Raw genomic sequence first — 20644 nt, 5'->3', positions numbered from 1 at the left:
TCAATATGATAGAGGGACTTTGGTATACATCAATATGATAGAGACTTTGGTATACATCAATATGATAGAGAGACTTTGGTATACATCAATATGATAGAGAGACTTTGGTATACATCAATATGATAGAGGAACTTTGGTATACATCAATATGATAGAGACTTTGGTATACATCAATATGATAGAGAGACTTTGGTATACATCAATATGATAGAGAGACTTTGGTATACATCAATATGATAGAGGAACTTTGGTATACATCAATATGATAGAGGAACTTTGGTATACATCAATATGATAGAGGAACTTTGGTATACATCAATATGATAGAGGAACTTTGGTATACATCAATATGATAGAGAGACTTTGGTATACATCAATATGATAGACGAACTTTGGTATACATCAATATGATAGAGGAACTTTGGTATACATCAATATGATAGAGAGACTTTGGTATACATCAATATGATAGAGGAACTTTGGTATACATCAATATGATAGAGGAACTTTGATATACATCAATATGATAGAGAGACTTTGGTATACATCAATATGATAGAGGAACTTTGGTATACATCAATATGATAGAGGAACTTTGGTATACATCAATATGATAGAGGAACTTTGGTATACATCAATATGATAGAGACTTTGGTATACATCAATATGATAGAGGAACTTTGGTATACATCAATATGATAGAGGGACTTTGGTATACATCAATATGATAGAGGAACTTTGGTATACATCAATATGATAGAGGAACTTTGGTATACATCAATATGATAGAGGAACTTTGATATACATCAATATGATAGAGAGACTTTGGTATACATCAATATGATAGAGAGACTTTGGTATACATCAATATGATAGAGAGACTTTGGTATACATCAATATGATAGAGGGACTTTGATATACATCAATATGATAGAGAGACTTTGGTATACATCAATATGATAGAGAGACTTTGGTATACATCAATATGATAGAGAGACTTTGGTATACATCAATATGATAGAGACTTTGGTATACATCAATATGATAGAGAGACTTTGGTATACATCAATATGATAGACTGACTTTGGTATACATCAATATGATAGAGAGACTTTGGTATACATCAATATGATAGAGGGACTTTGATATACATCAATATGATAGACTGACTTTGGTATACATCAATATGATAGAGAGACTTTGGTATACATCAATATGATAGAGGGACTTTGATATACATCAATATGATAGAGAGACTTTGGTATACATCAATATGATAGAGAGACTTTGGTATACATCAATATGATAGAAAGACTTTGGTATACATCAATATGATAGAGGAACTTTGATATACATCAATATGATAGAGGAACTTTGGTATACATCAATATGATAGACTGACTTTGGTATACATCAATATGATAGAGAGACTTTGGTATACATCAATATGATAGAGAGACTTTGCTATACATCAATATGATAGACTGACTTTGGTATACATCAATATGATAGAGAGACTTTGGTATACATCAATATGATAGAGGGACTTTGGTATACATCAATATGATAGAGGAACTTTGGTATACATCAATATGATAGAGAGACTTTGGTATACATCAATATGATAGAGGAACTTTGATATACATCAATATGATAGAGGAACTTTGGTATACATCAATATGATAGAGGAACTTTGCTATACATCAATATGATAGAGAGACTTTGGTATACATCAATATGATAGAGAGACTTTGGTATACATCAATATGATAGAGGGACTTTGGTATACATCAATATGATAGAGGGACTTTGGTATACATCAATATGATAGAGAGACTTTGGTATACATCAATATGATAGAGAGACTTTGGTATACATCAATATGATAGAGAGACTTTGGTATACATCAATACGATAGAGGGACTTTGGTATACATCAATATGATAGAGGGACTTTGGTATACATCAATATGATAGACTGACTTTGGTATACATCAATATGATAGAGGAACTTTGGTATACATCAATATGATAGAGGGACTTTGGTATACATCAATATGATAGAGGAACTTTGGTATACATCAATATGATAGAGGAACTTTGATATACATCAATATGATAGAGAGACTTTGGTATACATCAATATGATAGAGAGACTTTGGTATACATCAATATGATAGAGGAACTTTGGTATTCATCAATATGATAGAGAGACTTTGGTATTCATCAATATGATAGAGGAACTTTGGTATACATCAATATGATAGAGGAACTTTGATATACATCAATATGATAGAGAGACTTTGGTATTCATCAATATGATAGAGAGACTTTGGTATACATCAATATGATAGAGGGACTTTGGTATACATCAATATGATAGACTGACTTTGGTATACATCAATATGATAGAGAGACTTTGGTATACATCAATATGATAGAGGGACTTTGGTATTCATCAATATGATAGAGAGACTTTGGTATACATCAATATGATAGAGGAACTTTGGTATTCATCAATATGATAGAGGAACTTTGGTATACATCAATATGATAGAGGAACTTTGGTATTCATCAATATGATAGAGGAACTTTGGTATTCATCAATATGATAGAGGAACTTTGGTATACATCAATATGATAGAGGAACTTTGGTATTCATCAATATGATAGAGGAACTTTGGTATTCATCAATATGATAGAGAGACTTTGGTATACATCAATATGATAGAGGAACTTTGGTATACATCAATATGATAGAGAGACTTTGGTATTCATCAATATGATAGAGGAACTTTGGTATTCATCAATATGATAGAGGAACTTTGGTATACATCAATATGATAGAGGAACTTTGGTATACATCAATATGATAGAGAGACTTTGGTATACATCAATATGATAGAGGGACTTTGATATACATCAATATGATAGAGAGACTTTGGTATACATCAATATGATAGAGGAACTTTGGTATTCATCAATATGATAGAGAGACTTTGGTATACATCAATATGATAGAGAGACTTTGGTATTCATCAATATGATAGAGGGACTTTGGTATACATCAATATGATAGAGGGACTTTGGTATACATCAATATGATAGACTGACTTTGGTATACATCAATATGATAGAGAGACTTTGATATACATCAATATGATAGAGGGACTTTGGTATACATCAATATGATAGAGAGACTTTGGTATTCATCAATATGATAGACTGACTTTGGTATACATCAATATGATAGACTGACTTTGGTATACATCAATATGATAGAGAGACTTTGGTATACATCAATACGATAGAGGAACTTTGGTATTCATCAATATGATAGAGGAACTTTGGTATTCATCAATATGATAGAGAGACTTTGGTATTCATCAATATGATAGAGGGACTTTGCTATACATCAATATGATAGAGGGACTTTGGTATACATCAATATGATAGAGAGACTTTGGTATACATCAATATGATAGACTGACTTTGGTATTCATCAATATGATAGAGGGACTTTGGTATACATCAATATGATAGAGGGACTTTGGTATTCATCAATATGATTGACTGACTTTGCTATACATCAATATGATAGACTGACTTTGGTATACATCAATATGATAGAGGGACTTTGGTATTCATCAATATGATAGAGGGACTTTGGTATACATCAATATGATAGAGGGACTTTGGTATACATCAATATGATAGAGAGACTTTGGTATACATCAATATGATAGAGGGACTTTGGTATACATCAATATGATAGAGAGACTTTGGTATACATCAATATGATAGAGGGACTTTGGTATTCATCAATATGATAGAGGGACTTTGGTATACATCAATATGATAGACTGACTTTGGTATACATCAATATGATAGAGGGACTTTGGTATACATCAATATGATAGAGAGACTTTGGTATACATCAATATGATAGAGGAACTTTGGTATACATCAATATGATAGAGGGACTTTGGTATACATCAATATGATAGAGAGACTTTGGTATACATCAATATGATAGAGGGACTTTGGTATACATCAATATGATAGAGGGACTTTGGTATACATAAATATGATAGAGGGACTTTGGTATACATCAATATGATAGAGAGACTTTGGTATTCATCAATATGATAGAGGGACTTTGGTATACATCAATATGATAGAGGAACTTTGGTATACATCAATATGATAGAGGAACTTTGATATACATCAATATGATAGAGAGACTTTGGTATACATCAATATGATAGAGAGACTTTGGTATACATCAATATGATAGAGAGACTTTGGTATTCATCAATATGATAGAGAGACTTTGGTATACATCAATATGATAGAGGAACTTTGGTATTCATCAATATGATAGAGAGACTTTGGTATACATCAATATGATAGAGGGACTTTGGTATACATCAATATGATAGAGAGACTTTGGTATACATCAATATGATAGAGGGACTTTGGTATACATCAATATGATAGAGGGACTTTGGTATACATCAATATGATAGAGGGACTTTGATATACATCAATATGATAGAGAGACTTTGGTATACATCAATATGATAGAGACTTTGGTATACATCAATATGATAGAGAGACTTTGGTATACATCAATATGATAGAGGAACTTTGATATACATCAATATGATAGAGGAACTTTGGTATACATCAATATGATAGACTGACTTTGGTATACATCAATATGATAGAGAGACTTTGGTATACATCAATATGATAGAGAGACTTTGCTATACATCAATATGATAGACTGGCTTTGGTATACATCAATATGATAGAGAGACTTTGGTATACATCAATATGATAGAGGGACTTTGGTATACATCAATATGATAGAGGAACTTTGGTATACATCAATATGATAGAGAGACTTTGGTATACATCAATATGATAGAGGAACTTTGATATACATCAATATGATAGAGGAACTTTGCTATACATCAATATGATAGAGAGACTTTGGTATACATCAATATGATAGAGAGACTTTGGTATACATCAATATGATAGAGGGACTTTGGTATACATCAATATGATAGAGGGACTTTGGTATACATCAATATGATAGAGAGACTTTGGTATACATCAATATGATAGAGAGACTTTGGTATACATCAATATGATAGAGAGACTTTGGTATACATCAATACGATAGAGAGACTTTGGTATACATCAATATGATAGAGGGACTTTGGTATACATCAATATGATAGACTGACTTTGATATACATCAATATGATAGAGAGACTTTGGTATTCATCAATATGATAGAGGGACTTTGGTATACATCAATATGATAGAGGGACTTTGGTATACATCAATATGATAGAGGGACTTTGGTATACATCAATATGATAGAGGGACTTTGATATACATCAATATGATAGAGGGACTTTGGTATACATCAATACGATAGACTGACTTTGATATACATCAATATGATAGAGGGACTTTGGTATACATCAATACGATTGACTGACTTTGGCATACATCAATATGATAGACTGACTTTGGTATACATCAATATGATAGAGAGACTTTGGTATACATCAATATGATAGAGAGACTTTGGTATACATCAATATGATAGAGGGACTTTGATATACATCAATATGATAGAGGGACTTTGGTATACATCAATATGATAGACTGACTTTGGTATACATCAATATGATAGAGAGACTTTGGTATACATCAATATGATAGAGAGACTTTGGTATACATCAATATGATAGAGAGACTTTGGTATACATCAATATGATAGAGGGACTTTGGTATACATCAATATGATAGAGGGACTTTGGTATACATCAATATGATAGAGAGACTTTGGTATACATCAATATGATAGAGAGACTTTGGTATACATCAATATGATAGAGAGACTTTGGTATACATCAATACGATAGAGGGACTTTGGTATACATCAATATGATAGAGGGACTTTGGTATACATCAATATGATAGACTGACTTTGGTATACATCAATATGATAGAGGAACTTTGGTATACATCAATATGATAGAGGGACTTTGGTATACATCAATATGATAGAGGAACTTTGGTATACATCAATATGATAGAGAGACTTTGGTATACATCAATATGATAGAGGAACTTTGGTATACATCAATATGATAGAGAGACTTTGGTATACATCAATATGATAGAGGAACTTTGGTATACATCAATATGATAGAGAGACTTTGGTATACATCAATATGATAGAGGAACTTTGGTATTCATCAATATGATAGAGGAACTTTGATATACATCAATATGATAGAGGGACTTTGGTATACATCAATATGATAGAGGGACTTTGGTATACATCAATATGATAGAGGAACTTTGGTATACATCAATATGATAGAGAGACTTTGGTATACATCAATATGATAGAGGGACTTTGGTATACATCAATATGATAGAGAGACTTTGGTATACATCAATATGTGGAGAGACTTTGGTATTCATCAATATGATAGAGACTTTGGTATACATCAATATGATAGAGACTTTGGTATACATCAATATGATAGAGGGACTTTGGTATACATCAATATGATAGAGGGACTTTGGTATACATCAATATGATAGAGAGACTTTGGTATACATCAATATGATAGAGAGACTTTGGTATACATCAATATGATAGAGAGACTTTGGTATACATCAATACGATAGAGAGACTTTGGTATACATCAATATGATAGAGGGACTTTGATATACATCAATATGATAGAGAGACTTTGGTATACATCAATACGATAGAGAGACTTTGGTATACATCAATATGATAGAGGGACTTTGATATACATCAATATGATAGAGGAACTTTGGTATACATCAATATGATAGAGAGACTTTGGTATACATCAATATGATAGAGGGACTTTGGTATACATCAATATGATAGAGAGACTTTGGTATACATCAATACGATAGAGAGACTTTGGTATACATCAATATGATAGAGAGACTTTGGTATACATCAATATGATAGAGAGACTTTGGTATACATCAATACGATAGAGAGACTTTGGTATACATCAATATGATAGAGGGACTTTGATATACATCAATATGATAGAGGAACTTTGGTATACATCAATATGATAGAGAGACTTTGGTATACATCAATATGATAGAGGGACTTTGGTATACATCAATATGATAGAGAGACTTTGGTATACATCAATATGATAGAGGGACTTTGGTATACATCAATATGATAGAGGGACTTTGATATACATCAATATGATAGAGGAACTTTGGTATACATCAATATGATAGAGAGACTTTGGTATACATCAATATGATAGAGAGACTTTGGTATACATCAATATGATAGAGGGACTTTGGTATACATCAATATGATAGAGGGACTTTGGTATACATCAATATGATAGAGAGACTTTGATATACATCAATATGATAGAGGGACTTTGGTATACATCAATATGATAGAGGGACTTTGGTATACATCAATATGATAGAGGGACTTTGGTATACATCAATATGATAGAGGAACTTTGGTATACATCAATATGATAGAGGAACTTTGATATACATCAATATGATAGAGAGACTTTGGTATACATCAATATGATAGAGAGACTTTGGTATACATCAATATGATAGAGAGACTTTGGTATTCATCAATATGATAGAGAGACTTTGGTATACATCAATATGATAGAGGAACTTTGGTATTCATCAATATGATAGAGAGACTTTGGTATACATCAATATGATAGAGGGACTTTGGTATACATCAATATGATAGAGAGACTTTGGTATACATCAATATGATAGAGGGACTTTGGTATACATCAATATGATAGAGGGACTTTGGTATACATCAATATGATAGAGGGACTTTGATATACATCAATATGATAGAGAGACTTTGGTATACATCAATATGATAGAGACTTTGGTATACATCAATATGATAGAGAGACTTTGGTATACATCAATATGATAGAGGAACTTTGATATACATCAATATGATAGAGGAACTTTGGTATACATCAATATGATAGACTGACTTTGGTATACATCAATATGATAGAGAGACTTTGGTATACATCAATATGATAGAGAGACTTTGCTATACATCAATATGATAGACTGACTTTGGTATACATCAATATGATAGAGAGACTTTGGTATACATCAATATGATAGAGGGACTTTGGTATACATCAATATGATAGAGGAACTTTGGTATACATCAATATGATAGAGAGACTTTGGTATACATCAATATGATAGAGGAACTTTGATATACATCAATATGATAGAGGAACTTTGCTATACATCAATATGATAGAGAGACTTTGGTATACATCAATATGATAGAGAGACTTTGGTATACATCAATATGATAGAGGGACTTTGGTATACATCAATATGATAGAGGGACTTTGGTATACATCAATATGATAGAGAGACTTTGGTATACATCAATATGATAGAGAGACTTTGGTATACATCAATATGATAGAGAGACTTTGGTATACATCAATACGATAGAGAGACTTTGGTATACATCAATATGATAGAGGGACTTTGGTATACATCAATATGATAGACTGACTTTGATATACATCAATATGATAGAGAGACTTTGGTATACATCAATATGATAGAGGGACTTTGATATACATCAATATGATAGAGGGACTTTGGTATACATCAATACGATAGACTGACTTTGATATACATCAATATGATAGAGGGACTTTGGTATACATCAATACGATTGACTGACTTTGGCATACATCAATATGATAGACTGACTTTGGTATACATCAATATGATAGAGAGACTTTGGTATACATCAATATGATAGAGAGACTTTGGTATACATCAATATGATAGAGGGACTTTGATATACATCAATATGATAGAGGGACTTTGGTATACATCAATATGATAGACTGACTTTGGTATACATCAATATGATAGAGAGACTTTGGTATACATCAATATGATAGAGAGACTTTGGTATACATCAATATGATAGAGGGACTTTGGTATACATCAATATGATAGAGAGACTTTGGTATACATCAATATGATAGACTGACTTGGTATACATCAATATGATAGAGAGACTTTGGTATACATCAATATGATAGACTGACTTGGTATACATCAATATGATAGAGGGACTTTGGTATACATCAATATGATAGAGAGACTTTGGTATACATCAATATGATAGAGACTTTGATATACATCAATATGATAGAGGGACTTTGGTATACATCAATATGATAGAGACTTTGGTATACATGAATATGATAGAGGGACTTTGGTATACATCAATATGATAGAGGGACTTTGGTATACATCAATATGATAGAGGGACTTTGGTATACATCAATATGATAGAGAGACTTTGGTATACATCAATATGATAGAGAGACTTTGGTATACATCAATATGATAGAGGGACTTTGGTATACATCAATATGATAGAGGGACTTTGGTATACATCAATATGATAGAGGGACTTTGGTATACATCAATATCATAGAGGGACTTTGGTATACATCAATATGATAGAGGGACTTTGGTATACATCAATATGATAGAGGGACTTTGATATACATCAATATGATAGAGGGACTTTGGTATACATCAATATGATAGAGACTTTGGTATACATCAATATGATAGAGGGACTTTGGTATACATCAATATGATAGAGGGACTTTGGTATACATCAATATGATAGAGGGACTTTGGTATACATCAATATGATAGAGAGACTTTGGTATACATCAATATGATAGAGGAACTTTGATATACATCAATATGATAGACTGACTTTGGTATACATCAATATGATAGAGGGACTTTGATATACATCAATATGATAGAGAGACTTTGGTATACATCAATATGATAGAGAGACTTTGGTATACATCAATATGATAGAGGGACTTTGATATACATCAATATGATAGAGGGACTTTGGTATACATCAATATGATAGAGACTTTGGTATACATCAATATGATAGAGGGACTTTGGTATACATCAATATGATAGAGGGACTTTGGTATACATCAATATGATAGAGGGACTTTGGTATACATCAATATGATAGAGAGACTTTGGTATACATCAATATGATAGAGGAACTTTGATATACATCAATATGATAGACTGACTTTGGTATACATCAATATGATAGAGGGACTTTGATATACATCAATATGATAGAGAGACTTTGGTATACATCAATATGATAGAGAGACTTTGGTATACATCAATATGATAGAGGGACTTTGGTATACATCAATATGATAGAGGGACTTTGGTATACATCAATATGATAGAGGGACTTTGGTATACATCAATATGATAGAGAGACTTTGGTATACATCAATATGATAGAGAGACTTTGGTATACATCAATATGATAGAGGGACTTTGGTATACATCAATATGATAGAGAGACTTTGGTATACATCAATATGATAGAGGGACTTTGGTATACATCAATATGATAGAGAGACTTTGGTATACATCAATATGATAGAGAGACTTTGGTATACATCAATATGATAGAGAGACTTTGGTATACATCAATATGATAGAGGGACTTTGGTATACATCAATATGATAGAGGGACTTTGGTATACATCAATATGATAGACTGACTTTGGTATACATCAATATGATAGAGAGACTTTGGTATACATCAATATGATAGAGGGACTTTGGTATACATCAATATGATAGAGGGACTTTGGTATACATCAATATGATAGAGGGACTTTGGTATACATCAATATGATAGAGAGACTTTGATATACATCAATATGATAGAGGGACTTTGATATACATCAATATGATAGAGGGACTTTGATATACATCAATATGATAGAGGGACTTTGATATACATCAATATGATAGAGAGACTTTGGTATACATCAATATGATAGAGGGACTTTGGTATACATCAATATGATAGAGAGACTTTGGTATACATCAATATGATAGAGAGACTTTGGTATACATCAATATGATAGAGGGACTTTGGTATACATCAATATGATAGAGGGACTTTGGTATACATCAATATTATAGAGAGACTTTGGTATACATCAATATGATAGAGAGACTTTGGTATACATCAATATGATAGAGAGACTTTGGTATACATCAATATGATAGAGGGACTTTGGTATACATCAATATGATAGAGGGACTTTGGTATACATCAATATGATAGAGAGACTTTGGTATACATCAATATGATAGAGAGACTTTGGTATACATCAATATGATAGAGGGACTTTGGTATACATCAATATGATAGAGGGACTTTGGTATACATCAATATGATAGAGAGACTTTGGTATACATCAATATGATAGAGAGACTTTGGTATACATCAATATGATAGAGAGACTTTGGTATACATCAATACGATAGAGGGACTTTGGTATACATCAATATGATAGAGGAACTTTGATATACATCAATATGATAGAGGAACTTTGGTATACATCAATATGATAGAGGAACTTTGATATACATCAATATGATAGAGAGACTTTGGTATACATCAATATGATAGAGGGACTTTGATATACATCAATATGATAGAGGGACTTTGGTATACATCAATACGATAGACTGACTTTGGCATACATCAATATGATAGACTGACTTTGGTATACATCAATATGATAGAGAGACTTTGGTATACATCAATATGATAGAGAGACTTTGGTATACATCAATATGATAGAGGGACTTTGATATACATCAATATGATAGAGGGACTTTGGTATACATCAATATGATAGACTGACTTTGGTATACATCAATATGATAGAGAGACTTTGGTATACATCAATATGATAGAGAGACTTTGGTATACATCAATATGATAGAGGGACTTTGGTATACATCAATATGATAGAGAGACTTTGGTATACATCAATATGATAGACTGACTTTGGTATACATCAATATGATAGAGGGACTTTGGTATACATCAATATGATAGAGGAACTTTGGTATACATCAATATGATAGAGAGACTTTGGTATACATCAATATGATAGAGGGACTTTGGTATACATCAATATGATAGAGAGACTTTGGTATACATCAATATGATAGAGAGACTTTGATATACATCAATATGATAGAGGGACTTTGGTATACATCAATATGATAGAGAGACTTTGGTATACATCAATATGATAGAGAGACTTTGGTATACATCAATATGATAGACTGACTTTGATATACATCAATATGATAGAGGGACTTTGGTATACATCAATATGATAGAGGGACTTTGGTATACATCAATATGATAGAGAGACTTTGGTATACATCAATATGATAGACTGACTTTGATATACATCAATATGATAGAGGGACTTTGATATACATCAATATGATAGAGGGACTTTGGTATACATCAATATGATAGAGGGACTTTGGTATACATCAATATGATAGAGGGACTTTGGTATACATCAATATGATAGAGAGACTTTGGTATACATCAATATGATAGAGGAACTTTGATATACATCAATATGATAGACTGACTTTGGTATACATCAATATGATCAGGATAGAGAGACTTTGATATACATCAATATTATAGAGAGACTTTGGTATACATCAATATGATAGAGAGACTTTGGTATACATCAATATGATAGAGGGACTTTGGTATACATCAATATGATAGAGGGACTTTGGTATACATCAATATGATAGAGAGACTTTGATATACATCAATATGATAGAGGGACTTTGATATACATCAATATGATAGAGGAACTTTGGTATACATCAATATGATAGACTGACTTTGGTATACATCAATATGATAGAGGGACTTTGATATACATCAATATGATAGAGGGACTTTGGTATACATCAATATGATAGAGAGACTTTGGTATACATCAATATGATAGAGGGACTTTGATATACATCAATATGATAGAGGAACTTTGATATACATCAATATGATAGAGGGACTTTGGTATACATCAATATGATAGAGGGACTTTGATATACATCAATATGATAGAGAGACTTTGGTATACATCAATATGATAGAGAGACTCAACGATATGAGGGTGGTAAATACCAGGGTAAGTGTGACAATGATATGGTGGTGGTAAATACCAGGGTAAGTGTGACAATGATATGGTGGTGGTAAATACCAGGGTAAGTGATAATGATATGGTGGTGGTAAATACCAGGGTAAGTGTGACAATGATATGGTGGTGGTAAATACCAGGGTAAGTGTGACAATGATATGGTGGTGGTAAATACCAGGGTAAGTGATAATGATATGGTGGTGGTAAATACCAGGGTAAGTGTGACAATGATATGGTGGTGGTAAATACCAGGGTAAGTGATAATGATATGGTGGTGGTAAATACCAAGGTAAGTGACAATGATATGGTGGTGGTAAATACCAGGGTAAGTGTGACAATGATATGGCGGTGGTAAATACCAGGGTAAGTGATAATGATATGGTGGTGGTAAATACCAAGGTAAGTGACAATGATATGGTGGTGGTAAATACCAGGGTAAGTGTGACAATGATATGGCGGTGGTATATACCAGGGTAAGTGATAATGATATGTTGGTGGTAAATACCTGGGTAAGTGACAATTATATGAGGGTGGTAAATACCAAGGTAAGTGACAATTATATGAGGGTGGTAAATACCAGGGTAAGTGACAATGATATGAGGTTGGTAAATACCAGGGTAAGTGATAATGATATGGTGGTGGTAAATACCAGGGTAAGTGATAATGATATGGTGGTGGTAAATACCAAGGTAAGTGACAATTATGGTGGTGGTAAATACCAAGGTAAGTGACAATTATGGTGGTGGTAAATACCAAGGTAAGTGACAATTATATGAGGGTGGTATGATGCTGAATTTGAGGCTCAATATGAGACTAGTCTGAACATGAGGCTCAATTATCCTCCAATGTGAATCTGATTCTGAATCTGAAACTAGCTTTATACTTGTGAGCTTTTCAAGTAACATGCTTTAAACAGTACAATATGCCCCAAAATACCAATATCTACACGGTCTACCTTGCTGCTCCAATGACTTTGGAGCTGCCCTTTAAGGGATAAAAAAGAAAATGGACTCATAGCAAGTTAAAGCAAATCTCATCTGTTTTGTGTTTACATTGAGAAGAAAGAAACTGAACTATATCAAATAAATGTGAACACACAGACACACACACAGACACACACACATTCACACACAGACATACAGACATACACACACATACACACACACACACATCCACACACACACACACACACACAGACACACACACACACACACAGACACACACACATACACACACACACAGACACACACACACAGACAGACACACACTCACACACACACACACACACACAGAGACACACACACACACACACACACACACACACACACACACACACACACTCACATACAAAACTTCGCCAAGCCTATTCAGTCCAGTTTGTGATTAGTATTACGCAATAAAAACATTTAATTAAATGTTTATATAGAATTCTTCTAACCTTGCATCGTGTATCCTGTCTTCGTTATCTCCTAAACATGTATACTGCATTATATATCCATCTGTACAATTGATCAGGGAGAAGTCTGGTTGACAAATGTCAATGAAATGTGGCCTCAATCGTCCAATCATATTTTTTGTCATGTTTGTGATATTCATGGTTACAGCAGCACCAAACAAGAATATTCCGATGGCTTTGTAGGTTCGAAATAAATATGGATTGATAGGTACGCCACAACAACATCTGTTAAAGCTGCTGGAGGCTAAGTATTCCAACTGATGGTTTTTTCTATATGCATAGAGGACAGCTTCTATGACGACAATCTATGTTTGTACAGAAAACAAGATTTGAATTAACATAGACTGTATTTATCAATTAATAATTATAGACTACAAAATACAAATGAAAAAACAAACAATATCTACACTTATCCAGTTAGTTTCATCACCAGTAGACAACTCATCACTTGTTTTCATTTCCGTTCAATGTATATCTCAGGACTGTATCTGCAGTGTCTTTGGAACTGACTGTTTTTTTAAAATAATTTTGAAAATCCAGATATTGTCTTTTGATTAGTTGCTGGTCAACTACTTCTAATCTCCTTTTCCTTGTATCATGTAATCATTTATTATGAGTATACTGCTGTATCTTTTAATTTCATATCTATGTTTCTGTATCTTTTAATTTCATATCTATATTTCTGTATCTTTTAATTTCATATCTATATTTCTGTATCTTTTAATTTCATATCTATATTTCTGTATCTTTTAATTTCATATCTATGTTTCTGTATCTTTTAATTTCATATCTATATTTCTGTATCTTTTAATTTCATATCTATATTTCTGTATCTTTTAATTTCATATCTATGTTTCTGTATCTTTTAATTTCATATCTATATTTCTGGGAATAAATAAATATTATTTCTATACCACACTATTAATAAAGTTTTCATTTCAATTTTAAAAACACCTGTAATATAACTACTGTTTGGTAGTAACTCAGTGTCTAAGGAGAGTTTTTTTTACAAAGGTCTGAGAGACCAATCAAACCTTAAAGGCTTGAACTGATAGTTAGCAACCAGGCCATGGTTTGATTTGGTTCAATTGTTTACATGATACAGAGTACTTTGGACTATCATTTTCAATGTACATGTACATGTGTGTCTATATGTATGTCAGGTTTTATAATATATGTATGTACATGTAGGTTTGCTATATTCAAGTCAATTACAGATAGGTTTGCTATATCGCTCATGGAGAACAATGAACTACCTACTAGTACTAAGGCCTAAAAAAAATAATTGTTTCATTCCGTTTACCCGACCCCACCTAGCACCTACGTATTCAAGAAAAAATAATAAAATTACAAAAATTGTGAAGTCTCATGAGAAATAGTGGAACTGCCATCAACTTAAAAAGACAAAATAAAACTGTTCTTCCAATCTGTAATGGCTGTACATTTGATAGGAAGAAATAAACAACACAGCGACCATTGGAAAACAGTGGAAACCTGAACTTGACACTAACAGTCACACATGAAAAAAATGTTACAAAACAGAATAAAAAATCTACCTTCCCCACCTGTTCTAAAATTCAGTGTAATCGGAACCACATGATTTTATTATTTGGCCTAAGTGTAAACTTATTGAATATACCTGTGATAGGCATGCTACTATTGTACATGATTTTATTATTTGGCCAAAGTGTAAACTTATTGAATATACCTGTGATAGGCATGCTACTATTGTACATGATTTTATTATTTGGCCTAAGTGTAAACTTATTGAATATACCTGTGATAGGCATGCTACTATTGTACATGATTTTATTATTTGGCCAAAGTGTAAACTTATTGAATATACCTGTGATAGGCATGATACTACTGTACATGATTTTATTATTTGGCCTAAGTGTAAACTTATTGAATATACCTGTGATAGGCATGATACTACTGTACATGATTTTATTATTTGGCCTAAGTGTAAACTTATTGAATATACCTGTGATAGGCATGCTACTACTGTACATGATTTTATTATTTGGCCTAAGTGTAAACTTATTGAATATACCTGTGATAGGCATGCTACTATTGTACATGATTTTATTATTTGGCCAAAGTGTAAACTTATTGAATATACCTGTGATAGGCATGATACTACTGTACATGATTTTATTATTTGGCCTAAGTGTAAACTTATTGAATATACCTGTGATAGGCATGCTACTACTGTACATGATTTTATTATTTGGCCAAAGTGTAAACTTATTGAATATACCTGTGATAGGCATGCTACTACTGTACATGATTTTATTATTTGGCCAAAGTGTAAACTTATTGAATATACCTGTGATAGGCATGATACTACTGTACATGATTTTATTATTTGGCCTAAGTGTAAACTTATTGAATATACCTGTGATAGGCATGCTACTATTGTACATGATTTTATTATTTGGCCTAAGTGTAAACTTATTGAATATACCTGTGATAGGCATGATACTACTGTACATGATCAAATTACACTATACAATCTGAATTGTTACAATGCTCTCCCAAATGGTATGTAAATGTTTCTCTAGTCTTAGTAACTAACAAGACACAGTCCCCCAAAAACTTGACTTCAAGGTGAACAAAGGGGAGACTGATTTACTTGATGTCAAGTAAGTCACAAAATGTTACTTACAACACCTCTATTATCTATATCACATCACATATCTAGAATTAGTCGATAAGATATGCCGTGACGGGGTGCCCTCACACATCAGCCAACCCTACATGTGAGAGGCCGGTGAGGGCGAAACACCACAGCGTATCTTACAGTCTAATCTAGAATAAGCCATGCACCGACTGCCGAGTGCTGTACACTGGGGGTAAGGAATTCTGGGATTGCATTCATTGTAATAATTGGATTATACTTACAAATAAAAATGGTAGTCCAACTGATACTGAATACAGCATAATATTTGTAACTGTGCTGTCTTTATACGGATATCTTATACTGTCATCATTGCAGAAAAATCCACGTTCATAAATAGGTAGTAATCCAAATTGGACAATGACAATTGGAGCAGCAACTGTAAAAATAGTAGATATAAAGTCATACTGAGATCACTAAAATAAAAACAAACTCAAACAATGACACAGTGATACACAGGGTTCGAACACTTAGAGTAAAAAAAAATTCCAGGGCTTTCCGTCAGTTTTCCAGGGGTATCTATATTGATTTGGGTCATTTTCCAGGGTGTTGACCATCAAAATTTATTTTATTGAATGACATCTAATTCCCTGACAAGGACAAGAAGTAATTAGCAACAGCTCTCACAATACGTTACAAAACATTTTAAAGAAAGTCAACACTCTATGCAGTTGTTGATTTCAAAAAACATCATACCCATTAGATTAATATTTTTCAATCAGCCAAATGGAAGAGTCATTAGCCACAAACTTGAAACATTGAAAATATCAATTTGTTTGTTGATATATTTCTCTTAATCTCTGCTTCACTGTTTTATCATTTTAGTACTATGAGTCGATACTGTGATACTAGACTTTACAGAAATATAGAAATATTGTATATAAACCTAGTATTTAGACTTGATCTAAGTATAGAAATATTGTATATAAACCTAGTATTTGGACTTGATCTAGTATAGAAATATTGTATATAAACCTAGTATTCAGACTTGATCTAAGTATAGAAATATTGTACATAAACCTAGTATTTGGACTTGATCTAAGTATAGAAATATTATATATAAACCTAGTATTTGGACTTGATCTAGTATAGAAATATTATATATAAACCTAGTATTTGGACTTGATCTAAGTATAGAAATATTGTATATAAACCTAGTATTTGGACTTGATCTAGTATAGAAATATTATATATAAACCTAGTATTTGGACTTGATCTAAGTATAGAAATATTGTATATAAACCTAGTATTTGGACTTGATCTAGTATAGAAATATTATATATAAACCTAGTATTTGGACTTGATCTAAGTATAGAAATATTGTATATAAACCTAGTATTCAGACTTGATCTAGTATAGAAATATTGTATATAAACCTAGTATTTGGACTTGATCTAGTATAGAAATATTATATATAAACCTAGTATTTGGACTTGATCTAAGTATAGAAATATTGTATATAAACCTAGTATTTGGACTTGATCTAGTATAGAAATATTGTATATAAACCTAGTATTCAGACTTGATCTAGTATAGAAATATTGTATATAAACCTAGTATTTGGACTTGATCTAGTATAGAAATATTGTATATAAACCTAGTATTTGGACTTGATCTAGTATAGAAATATTGTATATAAACCTAGTATTTGGACTTGATCTAGTATAGAAATACTGTATATAAACCTAGTATTTGGACTTGATCTAGTATAGAAATATTGTATATAAACCTAGTATTTGGACTTGATCTAAGTATAGAAATATTGTATATAAACCTAGTATTTGGACTTGATCTAGTATAGAAATATTATATATAAACCTAGTATTTGGACTTGATCTAGTATAGAAATATTGTATATAAACCTAGTATTTGGACTTGATCTAGTATAGAAATATTATATATAAACCTAGTATTTGGACTTGATCTAAGTATAGAAATATTGTATGTAAACCTAGTATTCAGACTTGATCTAGTATAGAAATATTGTATATACACCTAGTATTTGGACTTGATCTAGTATAGAAATATTGTATATAAACCTAGTATTCAGACTTGATCTAGTATAGAAATATTGTATATAAACCTAGTATTTGGACTTGATCTAGTATAGAAATATTATATATAAACCTAGTATTTGGACTTGATCTAGTATAGAAATATTGTATACATACCTAAAATATCCCAGTGCAACTGTGCTTACAGGACACGAATGGATATTAACATACAAGTAATACTTATATCAGCTTTATTTGCAATCATTTGTGTAAACCACTCCATTAAAAAATTTAATTATAAACTCAACATGTGATATTATACTTTGGTGTTTGTATTTGTTTCTAAATAAGTTTCACGGTGTATTGTGTATTTGAAAACTGACAATTGTCGAAAAGTGATCCTACGTGACAGACAGACTTTGTTCGTGCATACTGATCAATTGACAGGTAGTCGACCAAATCATGTGTCTAAAGTGTTTACACTGTGTTTTACAAACTTCGTCCACTATTTACGTCGTCTGCACATTGCAATTCACAGACGAATGAAAACACTTGTAAAGAGATCTGTATTCGATTATTTTCAGAAAGTGTCCATGGACATGATGTCATACAGTGCATCGGTGAGAGTACGTTGATGTATGACTACATTGGGTATTTTACCTGCAGTGTGCACTCAACAACATGTTGAGCCAGTGAAAGTGCATAGCGTTATACAATGTAAACATAACGTATATGTATTCGGGTACCGGCTATAACAACTTGTTGTAACAAGGCCACTGTACACATGCTACAATGACAACGTGTCACTTTTACACACATAATGTTTAAACCTTAAATATCAAACTCACCAATACACAGCAATAGTAAATCCACAAGTATATAGCAGCACTTAGCCGCCCCTGACGCCATTTTGGGTGTGTGACATCCAACGGAATGGAAATTGGATACCCATAATGCTTTGCGCAACCACCACTTGGCGATCGCCTTTTCACAACTGCCTTGATATATTTATCTATTCATTTATTTTTATTGTTTGGATCAGGCTCAAGGCCCATGTAAAAGAAATACACCAGGAATTTACAAGAAAATACATTAAAAAAACCAAACTAATACAAAAAACAAATAGTGATATAAATCAATAAAGAATATCTCTCCAGTGCCTGCACTGGAGTCGTGGTATATACATGAGTAAACACACTGTACATAAACATTACTACTACCTAAAACTCTCAAAGAAAATTATAAACACTTTCCCGGACAAGTTCACCAACATACAAAACTGAGTAACAAACAAACAAAGAACTAATACTACA

The 20644-nt window shown here is 32.2% G+C and overlaps 1 protein-coding gene across 1 annotated transcript in view; it reads right to left on the bottom strand.

The window, feature by feature from the left end:
* The window catches only part of LOC144436697 (phospholipid phosphatase 1-like), a 31274-nt gene extending 11034 nt beyond the window's left edge, over positions 1-20240 (bottom strand). The window contains exons 1-3 of the mRNA XM_078125549.1: positions 20180-20240; positions 17562-17716; positions 14640-14962 (exon numbers count right to left, since the gene is read on the bottom strand). Coding sequence (XP_077981675.1) covers positions 14640-14962; positions 17562-17716; positions 20180-20240 — 539 coding nt within the window. The remainder of the gene's footprint in view (positions 1-14639; positions 14963-17561; positions 17717-20179) is intronic.
* Between the last annotated feature and the right edge of the window lie 404 nt (positions 20241-20644).

Source organism: Glandiceps talaboti, chromosome 6 (genome assembly GCF_964340395.1).
Source record: "Glandiceps talaboti chromosome 6, keGlaTala1.1, whole genome shotgun sequence".
NCBI classification, from domain to species: domain Eukaryota; kingdom Metazoa; phylum Hemichordata; class Enteropneusta; family Spengelidae; genus Glandiceps; species Glandiceps talaboti.
Note: the sequence above shows the minus strand (reverse complement) of the source record. Positions and strands in the feature narration are given on the sequence as shown.